The 11,748-nt window shown below is 43.2% G+C and overlaps 1 protein-coding gene across 3 annotated transcripts in view; it reads left to right on the top strand.

The window, feature by feature from the left end:
- Nucleotides 435-11,748, top strand: part of REPS2 (RALBP1 associated Eps domain containing 2) — a 101,462-nt gene continuing 90,148 nt past the window's right edge. For all 3 annotated transcript variants that reach the window (XR_002442535.1, XM_021409633.1, XM_021409625.1), the window contains exon 1: nt 435-684. Coding sequence is in view for 2 of the 3 variants with exons in the window: in XM_021409633.1 (XP_021265308.1) it covers nt 487-684 (198 nt within the window). In the remaining variant the exon portion in view is untranslated. The remainder of the gene's footprint in view (nt 685-11,748) is intronic.

Genomic DNA, 11,748 nt, shown 5'->3' with positions numbered 1-11,748 from the left:
CTCCACAACTGGACACAGTACTCCAGGTGAGGCCTCACCAGCGCAGAGCAGAGGGGCAGGATCACCTCCCTCGCCCTGCTGGCCACGCTTCTTTTGATGCAGCCCAGGATACGGTCAGTTTTCTGGGTCGCGAGGGCACATCGCTGGCTCATGGCCAGCTTGCCATCCACCAGTACCCCCAGCGGGTCCTTTTCGGCAGGGCTGCGCATCACACCGCCACACGATGCCCACGCATCGGCAGCAGCCGGCACTTTCCGAGGGGTTGCTGGTGTCCCCGCTGCCCACAGACGCACGCAACTCCCAGACCGCGGCCTTCCCGTGGCTGCACTCCCCGGGGCGCTGCGGCCCCGCACCGGGCGGTGGGCGGGAGGGGGCGCGGCCTGCACCTTCCCGTCGCGGCACAGCGCCGCCTCCCGCCCGCCCGCCGCCGCCACACCTCCCCCGGCGGCTCGGCACCCGCTGCCCGCCGAGCGGCTCTGCCCCGCCATGGAGCAGGGGCCGGCGGGGGGGCCCGCCGCCGCCGTGGCCGCCGCGGGTGTACTGGTGCCGCTGAGCGAGAGCGAGCAGCAGCGTTACTCGGAGCTCTTCTCGCGGTGCTGCCCGCCCCCCGAGGCGGCCGCCGGGGGCAGCAGCGTGGGGGAACTGTTCCGGGCCTCGCAGCTGCCCCCGGACACGCTGCACCAGGTGGGTCGGGGCGCCGGGGGGTGAGGCGGGTGAGCGAGGGGCCGGCAGCCCCGCGGTGCGTCGGCGCAGAGTGGCAGCGAGTTCCCCGAGAGCACCGTGCCGGGGGCTGCGGCGGAGCTCAGGTGGAAGCGAGGGGCTCGCAGCGGCGGGTCCGACGGGGTTGGGGTTGGCTGCCGGGCGGGAGCTTTCACGTGCGCTGCTGGGGATGTTGTTTCTCGGCGGCCTTTATTTGCCAGGCGGAAAGAAGCGGTGCTGGGTGGAAGCACGGCGGTACCTGGCTGCGGCCGGAGGGAGCAGAACTCCGCTGCTCTCCCGAGAGCTGTCAGCCCGTCTCTTGGTGACTCCGTGTTACGTAAATCCCTATCGCACAGGTGATCCCAAATGGAAGCAGGGATGCTTCCTGCGTGTTTTTCCCCTCGCTTCGCTGTTTGCCAGCTGTGCAAACCCAAACTGTGGCCGCGCTGCTTTTGCCGTGGCCTTCGTCTTGTGTGGAGACAACAGGGGTTGCCCGCAGACCCAGCGCTGAGAGTCCAATTTCAAGTAGCGAGGCACAGTTATGGAGTGTGTTAAAACCCTGTTAGCAGATTTGTGTGACTTTGATGTTACTCGCTTCGTTTTCCAAAGAGTTGTAGAAAAACACTTCTTATTTTTGCTATGTAGATCCTTATCCTAACTTTTAGGTAAATTTTGCTGAGTTATCATGGTCTGTTTTGAGGGTTGTTCGGATTTTGATGTGTGGCTTAAGCCCGGAAGTGCCATTTTTCAATATTCTGGGTTTTCTTTCTCTTTTTTTTGTACTATTTTACGTTATTTCCAGATATGTTTATGATGTGAGAAGAATATTACTGGGAAACAAGTCTGTAATTAGCTTCAGGAATCGTTAGAATAATAAAGCCTTTGGGACTTCTGCCCTCCCCCCTCTTTTTTATATGGCACCAATCACGGTCTGTGGCTGGAGCTCCTGTCCCAAAGCCTTCTGCTGTCAGTTGCTCTTATTAGCATTTGCTGGAACTGAAAAAAAAATGAATTACCATATGGGGGAGAAAAAAAGGGTGAATATGAACCTTCTGATATGAGAAAAACTACTTTTTATTTTTCTTTGAGATATTTGCTGATATTTTGTCTTTTATTATCCTCCAAAAATGCGATCTAATGGCTTCTGTTTTAAAAAAAGCCATATGCTGTTCTAACAGTTACAAGAACAAGGCATAGCAGTGTACGGTATCTATTTTCTGCTAGTGTGGGGAATGCACATCTAGGCAGAGACAACTCACTCAGGTTAGAGATGATGTGTTTTGGTTTTTTTTCCAAATAGTTGTTGACCATGAAAGTTTTCTTATAACAGAACATGCCCTTTTAAAATCCCCGTCTGTCACAACTAGTGCTTGGTGAATTGGCATCCTTACCAACTCACTGAGGTATGGTTGTGCGACTTACAGATTTTCATCCCTGTGGTATTCATTGAGGAGTGATTGTGCTGATCCACATGCTCCCAGGGCTGGTCAGTGTCAGAACAAAGTGCTGAGATGGTGCTGTTGCCTTCAAGGCTTTGTAGTTGGTTAATAATGGGATAGAACAGTGAGACCTGCCCAAAGGTGGATGCCCCATCCCTGGAGACATTCAAGGTCAGGCTGGATGGGGCTCAGAGCATCCTGATCAAGCTGTAGATGTCCCTGTTCATCGCAGGGGAGTTGGACTAGATGGCCTTTTGGGGTCCCTTCCAACTCAAATCATTCTATGATTCAATGAAAGAAGGAGCCTTTTGTTATTCAATCTTGATAGAGATTTCTTGTTGACTGGGAAGATGCTGACCAGAGTCATGGGAAGTCTCCTTCCACTATCCTTAAATGCAATGTCAGAGTTTGTAATCTAGACACAAATCAGGTGGATGCAGTAAGGCAGGAGTGCTGCTGCTGAATGTGGCAGTTTCTGTGGGAAAAACAAGGACATGTACTCCCAAACAACAGTCAGAGTTCAGTTTGGTTTAAGGTTCATTGGCACGGTACAGGAGGTTATTTAGATGAAACTGGTAGGTAGTGGAGAACAGATAGGTAATATGAGGGAATGTGCCAAAAGAGGAAGTGCTGGAAGAAATAGGAAAAAATCCAAGAGCAGTCAGGTCAGAAGGAGCAGATGGTGTGCACCCAAGAGGTGTGAGTCTTGCTAAGAATGAAGAGCTTGAACACAGATTCATCAAGCTCAGGCTTGTTAAAATCAGCTCGTCTGCTGGGCCATGCAGTACAGTGGAGGCTGCAGCTATTGAAGTGGCTTTGAAGAAAAGACCAAGGAGTGAACCTAGCAAGAGTTTGTTCAGTTCTGGAGAAATTATTGGAGTTACAGCTGGAATTAAAAATGTAAAGCCCTTTGCATGACTGGGAAGGGCATGGCAGCGACTGGACAGAGTGCTTTCTGCAGACTGTGTCATCACACAGGGTTGCAGCGTGGCTGGGGCAGGCAGGCATCATGGGAGGATCCCAGCCCTCCCAAGTCTATATAGCTATCCCAGCATCACAGGTGGCAACAGTGGCTATTCTGCTGTGTCTTGTTTTGGGCAGCCAAGAGTGATCCCCTTTTAGAACTGGCCCTCGGTGAGTACAGTCACTGCTCATTGGTTCCGTGGTCCCCAAATGCATGTGTTTTGTATGCCACATGCCAATGGACTGAGGTTTGCATGGATTTCAGATAAAATAGTGCTTTATGTAGTTATCATCTACTAGATCTGCTAGTTCTGTTGTTTGCCTTTGTCACTGTGGGTCTGTGAAGATTCTGTGAAATGAGGGAGCAGGAGGGTAGGGCTCAAGTTTTACACTGAACTGCTTATCTTTGTTATTCGTTTTTGACTTAATTAATTTTCATTTCGTTGTCTGATGGTATCTTTAATTCCAGTTGTATAAACTATAGTCCTATTTGTAAGCTTGCAATATCAGCACAGAGATCCATTTTTATTAAGAAAACACATTCTTTCCTCTACAAATGAACAAACTGCATTATTTTGAGCTTTGAGGATGACAAGTACTAATTGTATGACTTTGGAAGCTGCACAGAGCTGCATTTTTTAGTTAGACCTCTCCTTCCAGTTCTGTGTGAATAGAGAATTCAGACCAGGGGTCTTGCTTTTCCTCCGCACGGTGTGTGTGTTAATTTGTGTTTGTGGTGACTTGTCTCTATAGTTACACTGAATTGTTTAACTGTCCTGTTGTGTTCAAAAAGCAGAAGTGTGGATAGACTAAAAAAGGGGAAAAAAAAGTTGCTAAGCTGCTATTTGTTTGCTGTTTCACTGGAAAAAATGCCAGCAAGGGTTCACTTTTCTGTCATTTATTTTTCATAGGCGTGAATTACTACCTGCATGGTAGCTAGCGTGGCATTAACTGTCTCCTTAGAATGCTTTCCCTAGGCAGAAAAGAATAAGAACTGTGGCAGTTAAAATAGGAGCTTTTTGAGTATGGAAAGTCTGGACTTATTGTAACTTGACAAAAAGTAAAATTCACTCTGTTGTGCTCCCGTGCAGAATTTGGCATTAAGCTGTTCTCAGTGCTGGAAGTCTGACTGAGCTGACTGAGGAACACCAGCTCCATCAAAGAGGTGTTAGCTAGGAGTGCACATGGAGAAATTGCATCCAGCTGACATCTTTGAATCAGGAAGAAACAAAGACAAGGTGCAATTTTCTGTAAGTGTTACAGCAAGAAGAGAAAAAGAAAACTGACGTTGCCGTGTCGGTTCTTCTGGCCTCACTCCTCCAAACCGTCACTGCATTCCTAGGGTCGCAAGCAGACCTGTGTAGGAACATGTAAAATTCAGATGTAAAAAACATAATATTAAAAAAAAAAAAAAATTACATTGTACCAAGGTAGAGGGTAGAACTTCACCTGAAACAACCTTGACCATATATTCTATTAAAGAACAGCCAGCATTCCTGGTACATCTTTGAACTGTCTACCAGTTTAAACTATTGCTTAGCAGTCAGTTACAGGATTAGGAGTTCTGAGAGCCTCAGAGTTGCGATGTTCAGTAAGAAACTGTTGACGTTGTTCTTTCTCGTATGTGTTTCAAGTCATGCTGTAAAACCTGAGGCTTCTGAGCGTGTTTGGCATAGACTTCCCATCAGCGGTCAAACATAGAATCATAGAGTGGTTTGGGTTGGAAGGGACCTTTAAGATCATCTAGTTCAAACCCTCCTGCTGTAGGCCTCCCTCTAGACCAGGTTGCTCAAATCCCCATCCAGCCTGGTCTTGAATGCTTCCAGGAAGGGGGCATCCAAGCTTCACTGGGCAGCCTGTGCCAGTGTCTCACTACCCTCCTGACCCTAGCCTGATCAAGGCATGCAGACTTTTTGATTAACCTTCATTGCAACCAAGTATGAGATTAATATTTTGTTTTCCTATACAATGATGCTTTGCCACGAATTTAAAATAACTGCACAAGAGAGATTTAGGAAGAAGGTCAATCGGGATGAAAATGAGCAACTTTCATTTTTTGTTGAGGGAGTGCTGCAGAGTGAAGCAGTGATGATGAAGAATTTTTTTTTTTAACAAGTGTTTTTGTCGTGGTACTTACACAAGAGCAGCAGGTTCACTGAGCAGTCGGTTTTAATCTCTTACTCTTGTGCATTTATCTGCAGCCACCTGCTGTCAGTATTAAGATATTTACCTGCGGACTGACTGATGTTGTTCACAATTTGCATTGCAATGGAAGGGTGACACAGAGAACTCACCTGCTTCGTGGGTGACCCTAGTGCAGGTGCCCCACAAAGCAGGGTTGGTGTGTGAATTTAGCAGAGCTGAAAAACTTAGCAAAGATAGATTCACAAAAGCCAGAACAAGCATTTCTGTGACAAGAAATCAGGATAAATAACCTATTTAAATTTAAAATGTGGTGATTTGAGGAATATGTTTGATACACTATTTGTAAAGCAAGATTCTTTGATGTATTAACTTCTAAACATACCAGCACCATAGTAAAATAAAGCATTAATAAGCAATGCATGCTAGTTCAAATATTTATCTGCAGAAGTTGAGTGTAAGAGTTTTGGATATTAACTACAAAAGGCTGCTGGAGTAGAAAACCAACCGTGGGCAATAACAGCCTCCCTTTCCAGCAGAGGAAATGTTTTCTTTTTTCTAGTGCTCACTGACCACTGCGTACAAGTTGAAAACTCTGTTGGGAAGAACTAGATTGTTTTCCTGAAACTGAGGTGCAGCAATGAGGTGGAAGCCTGTGGGAGGATGAGATTCATTAGTTCTGTGGTCTGTAGGACACAGTGACCAGAAGTAATCAGCTAAATCACTAACTGCAAATTATACTTTATTTATGGAAATATTTTAAACAGAAAGTGTGTTTTTGCAAACTTCCAAGTGCTTGCATGAGTAAGAAATGTGCAGTTTTCATCTTCTAGCAGATGAAAATAGTCTGGATATTTTTAAATGAATTCCAGTTTTCTTCTAGATTTCTCTGCATCAATCACAGGTGGATTATACTTACACAGGAGGATGTGTCTCTTAGTAAAAATGTAAAGCAAATCGCTCGAGAAATGAAAATCAAGATATATAGTAAGCTATGTAGTTGCTTAAATGTCATTAAACATACTATTTGTTAATAAAACTAAAATCGCTATGCTTTAAAACAGTTTTTATTTATAATGACCAACTGATGAGACAGACTTTTACCTACGTAGGTTGCTCTGAAAGTAATGCCTCCAGTTTACTTCCATGGAAACTAGAACAGATACAAAGGGCACAATAACACTGTTTGATAGCGCAAATTCTCAGCTACAAAGCATTCTTTTTCAACACGGTCACCACCATGAGCATCATTTTTGCCAGCGATGAACAAGAGCCTGCATGCTGCACTCGTAACAATCTGCACCAGTGAAGGTGACTGGCTGGTGGATGGGGCAGTGAAGAGGCAGGCAGAGAGATGTGAGGCTCCACCAGCTGCAGTGAGGTCTGCTTGGACTAACATAAGGTTCCATGCTGCTCATTAAATGATCTTTTGTACCTGAGTGAATCATTTGGTGGCCATCCTAATGAATGTCAGTTACTGAGCATGGTTACAAGCGTGCCCTGTGTGGAGCAAGGTGGTTGGCAGTTATCTTTTAAGAAACAGTCTTGAGAAACTTTGAGTAGCCTGGTTACCAGAGCACGTTTTCAGCCAATGTTTTCTTCTGCTGCTTTATTTTTGAACTGATTTTTTTTTCTTTTTTTATCCATCCAATGCCCTGAGCAATCTCCCCCATCTGAAAAAGCTGCAAATGATTCCTCCAGTATTTCCTGTTTGTATCTGCATAGTTCTGCAATCTGGACATGTGTCTCAGCCAGTCCTCTTCTGCAGCAGGAGATGGCGAAGCACTGCTCTCTTGAACAGGGCCATACCTGATACCCCGGATCCAGAACTCAGAATTCCCGTTGGTGTGGTGACACTGAAAATTTCGAGTGTTCTAATGGAAAACACTCGGCTGAGCTTGAATTGAAGCTGTCTGAATGTGGCCCGTAGTGTCTGTTTGTTCATTACTGTATGAATCACGAAGCTGAATTCCACCTTCAATAACAAATGTCTGTAGTGTTACTTTATTATTATTGTTATATATTTCAAGTGGTTTTGGCATCAGCCTTTCAGATTATTATTATTTTTCCCTCTTCTTGAGTTCTCTCTTTCCACTCCAGCAAACATTAGATCAGCTTTGGCGCAGGTAATGTTTTACATTTCATGCATTCTTTACTTATGGCATAATTTTATGCACTGATGTCCTATGGAAGCCAATACGTGGTCTTTCAGAATAAAACAATATGTCTAATCTTCTGCAAAACAGGATGGGAGCTGTGGGCTAACAAATGCAGTTGGAATTATTTTGTTACCAACTGTAACAGCAGTGGAGCAGTAAAAGATGAAGCACGTAAAGGTTTCAAAGGCCAAAATAGAAGTAAATGGGAAAGGAAGCAACAACAACTCAGTAGTTTCATTTATATAGCTATTTATTTTGCTTTCCCTCCTCTTGGAATGATCACTGCTCTTATAAGGAACATCTTTCTGTTTTAATTTTCATTTCCTTTATTGTCTATGGATAGCAAATCAATACAAGTAATGACATTAAATGTGCTGGTCCACCTGGACAGCAGAGACATTGTAATCCGTGGCTATGTCCAGTGTTGATGCTTTGACCTGCGTTCTTGAGCAGAATGAAAGATGAATGCTTGGTTTAGGCACAAACAAGTAGGTTCTCACTTACTGAGATGTATTTCAACACATAAGGTGCAAGCATGTTGGTTGAAATGATGGTCATTTTAGTTTTTTGTTTAGTGCTGAGGAACAGAGAAATTTTAAGCTGCTATTTCACATGACATATTGATTCAAGCTATAGGAAAATGAGGTCAAGGATGGTTGGGAAGCCTCCTCTGCGCACACACCGCATGCAGTGATGTTGTCAGCTAAAATGGAATGCCTTCAGTTAAGAGGTCTTTTGACAAGTCTTCAGTCATACAAAAATAATCCATATATCTCAGTGAAAGAAAATGTAAATTTCTGTGATATTCGTTATGATAAATGCACAACTGAAGAGGGTAGAACTTGGATGCTTACTGCATTGCTTTTAAAACTACCTGCTCAATGTGCTAGGGAAATGAACTCAGGAAATGCACCAATCCCATTTTATTGTATTTGGCACAAGGAACATCGTGATTTTGGGCATTTCCAGTCTAGGAAATCACATCACTGTAAATACAATGTAAAAAGGCTTGCTTTAAGAAAAAAAAATGATGACAGTAATGATAGATAATAGCCTGCATGTGGTTTATATTTGTGGCAAAAATATATCGCTGGTCTCTGTTTTTCTCTGTTTTAGTAGAGTCTCCCTTTGTCTGCAAAGCAGAACAAAACCTGGAATTACATTTTCAAGGAAAATGTCAGGATTTCTTGCAGTCTTCTGAAGCAAAGTTAAACATGAACAATATTACAAGAGAAGTTGATTTGGACAGACATAAAACCCCATAAATTATTGAACTAAATCAGAGCGCTTTGTTTTGAACTGCTTAGGTGTTAAGGCACTGGCATCTTAAATAGGTAAATTCTGGACAGGAGGTTGGTTGATCATTTGTGCACGTCATATCTTGATCCTGCCTGTTTGTCATGGTTTTATGATTTTTGGTTATTGGTATTCCACATCATAACATCACGTAGTGTACTGGGAGTTAAAGAGTTAATGCTCCAGTTCCCTGGATAGTTCCAGTTCCCTGGTCCTCAGAAGAACTATATTTCCTGGTGGACTTTGCTGCTCTGTTACCATTTCCATTCAGAGGGAAAGATAAAACTGTTCGCAGATCATGAGACGCTCTCTCTTCTCGTCTCATCTCTCTTCCCGGCAGCATCTCGCTCCCCAGCTGTCTCACCATTAGAGTAAGGCCTACCTTAATTTTGGACACTCTCTCTCATTTTATTGGATTTATTAGCTTAAATTATATTGTATTATAGTGTGTTATTTTGCATTCTGATATCTTATTTAGTAAATTAGTTTGTTTCTCCTCAGATCGTTGCCGCTGTGTTGTTTTTAGGCCCATCTCCCTTCCCCATTTTCCCTTTTCCCTTTCCCAGGGCATGTGTCCGTGAGTCCCCTGCCCCATTCGTCACGGAACCGGGCCGAACCAGCCCGTAAACCTTTGACACTGTTGGATAGACTACTTCTGCTGTTAGATGTAGCCTTGGTGGTGGCCAGGCAGCTTGTGGTGCTCCACAGATGTGACTTGAGGAACTGTGAGAGCAAGGGTGTGAACCGTCAAAACTAGGGCTTCCACAAGATTCTGTGGTACCTTTGTATTACTGCATCTTGGAGCAAAATGTTTCATTTCTTAGCAGAATCTTGAAAAGCTTGTTGAAATCTGAATGTTGTTTTAGGGAGAAACTCAAGATTTTCTGTTTTTTTCAATTAGTGAAGTTCAAGATGACTGGACCTGGTCGTTGCCATCTAGCTGTGGAGGATTTATCTGTTTGTTGTGGATAATAGCTGTTGTGATTTTTAGCATCTTGAAGCACTTTTTACCACTGCCCTCAGAATGTCCCATCTCCCTTCTTGTTCGGTTGGTATTGTTTTATGTATAAAAGGTGGAGGACTACCAGGCATTGAATATCAGATCTGCTGTGCAGGGTTGTCCATAACTGATTCTTGTTCTGAGAAGTGAGAAGCAAAAAGTTTAAATCTCTGAAGAATTAGGTTTTTTTTTTCTGTCATCATTGCAGTTCTGGAAGACTTGTATAACTGTTGCTGCTAGACATGTTCTCCTTTTTAGCTGTGAAGACATGTCCCATGTGGACAGCAATGTTCCTTGCTCTTCTAGTCTCCTCTTCTGTAAACTCTGAATTCAGCAATAAAAATAAATAAAATAGAGAATAAAAAAATAAATAATAAAATAGAGAATAAAAAAATAAATAATAAAATAGAGAATAAAAAAATAAATAAATAAAATAGAGAATAAAAAAATAAATAGAGAGCAGGTAGAGTGAAACTAGTTTCCTATTGCTAGAGCTTCTGAGAAGAGGAGGTGTTACTGAGTATGAGGGCTGAGAGGTTGAAGGACCGCAGTGAATCCTTGTCAAAGCTGTGGCTTGGCAGCATCAGCCAGGTGCCAGTGTGTGCTGTTGGACAGTATCTGGTCTGGGAGAAGATCAGAAGGCAAAAATAAATAAATCCCAACATCGTTGTTAACTGCTGTTCTCTGTTTTTGAATAATGAAAGGCAGAAGCCAGGAAGCTGCTTGTTTCTGGTTTTTATTAGAAGCTGTAAATAGCATGGTGATGAGCAGGTTATAAATACAAACGTCTGCTGCAGATAGAACATGAAACAGAGTGGAACCTGGTAACCTTTAAGGAGAGGTAATGTAAGATATAAAATTATGCTCATTTCTGAAGCTTCCTGCAGTCCTTTAGCAGTGCCATCAAAAGCCTATCAATAGTGTTTATTTGTGTGTTTTTTTTAAAGGCAAAACCAAAAAATTCATAGAGATGAAATCTTATCTTGTTTTTAGTTTGAGACTCTCATGTGGTGGCACCAAAGTTAGAAGTGAAGAGGCCACTGGCTGTTTTCTGTACCTCGTATTATGCCACTCTAACAAATAGTATGCTTGGAGTTCTTTGACGCTTGTAACCTGCTGCCACCCATGCCTAAGTGGGGGCTTTTTGAAACAAAAAAAACGGCACTGAAGTATTATTCTGAAGATGTATTGTACTTGGAAACTATTACTGCCATCAAGTCATGCCTTTCCAAAAGGTTTTTGAATATTTCGAGAGGAAGGAACCCAGATGGGAGCCTCCGTGTTACGGTGCTTCAGCACCTGGTACCCCACAGCACAACTGAACAGAGCAAGTGTTGTTCCAGGACAAGAAGCAGCAGCACCAGGCAATGCTGCTGTCAGCAGGAAAATAATTCTAAATGTTATTTACATTTTAGTTATCAGGCACCTGCTCTCTTTCTCTCTCTATGTTCTCAGCTATATCATAGTAATTACACCTCTTATTTGAACTAATCTAAATCTGGGTCATCCTTGAGGAGGGTATTCTCCAAAGGACTACTTCTCCTATGGAAATGCTCATTTGCTGTTTTTCAAAGACTGCATTTTTTTTTTGTCATGTACATACTTGTTTGCAGGGAATATGTGCAAAAGACTCTTCTAAGTTCAGTCTAGCAAGGTGCTTTATTTCTGTATAACCACTGAATTTAAGCCCTGCAACAAAATAGGGCACTCTGGAATTGTGGTAAATGTACTCTCTTCAGATGCTGAAGGACAGATCTTAAATATCTCTTAGTAGGGGAAGTATCCAAAAGAGCAAAAGTAGAAGATAAGTGTTTTAAGCTTTTTTTCTTTTTTTTTTAATCACTGTATAGTATAACGTATTTGGTGCTATCTAAGTGCAAATATCAGTATGAACCAAATTTATACTGACACAGGCATGGCAATTTTCAGGTCCTTCTAGTAGCCTTCTAGTCACTCAAGTATAAGTTTCAAAATAGAAGAGAGCTTGCCATTTTTTAATGAAGAGAAAGAGGAGCAGTGTGTCAAGGACTGTAGATGTAGGATACTTTTA

This window comes from Numida meleagris, chromosome 1, assembly GCF_002078875.1.
Source record: "Numida meleagris isolate 19003 breed g44 Domestic line chromosome 1, NumMel1.0, whole genome shotgun sequence".
NCBI lineage: Eukaryota > Metazoa > Chordata > Aves > Galliformes > Numididae > Numida > Numida meleagris.
Note: the sequence above shows the minus strand (reverse complement) of the source record. Positions and strands in the feature narration are given on the sequence as shown.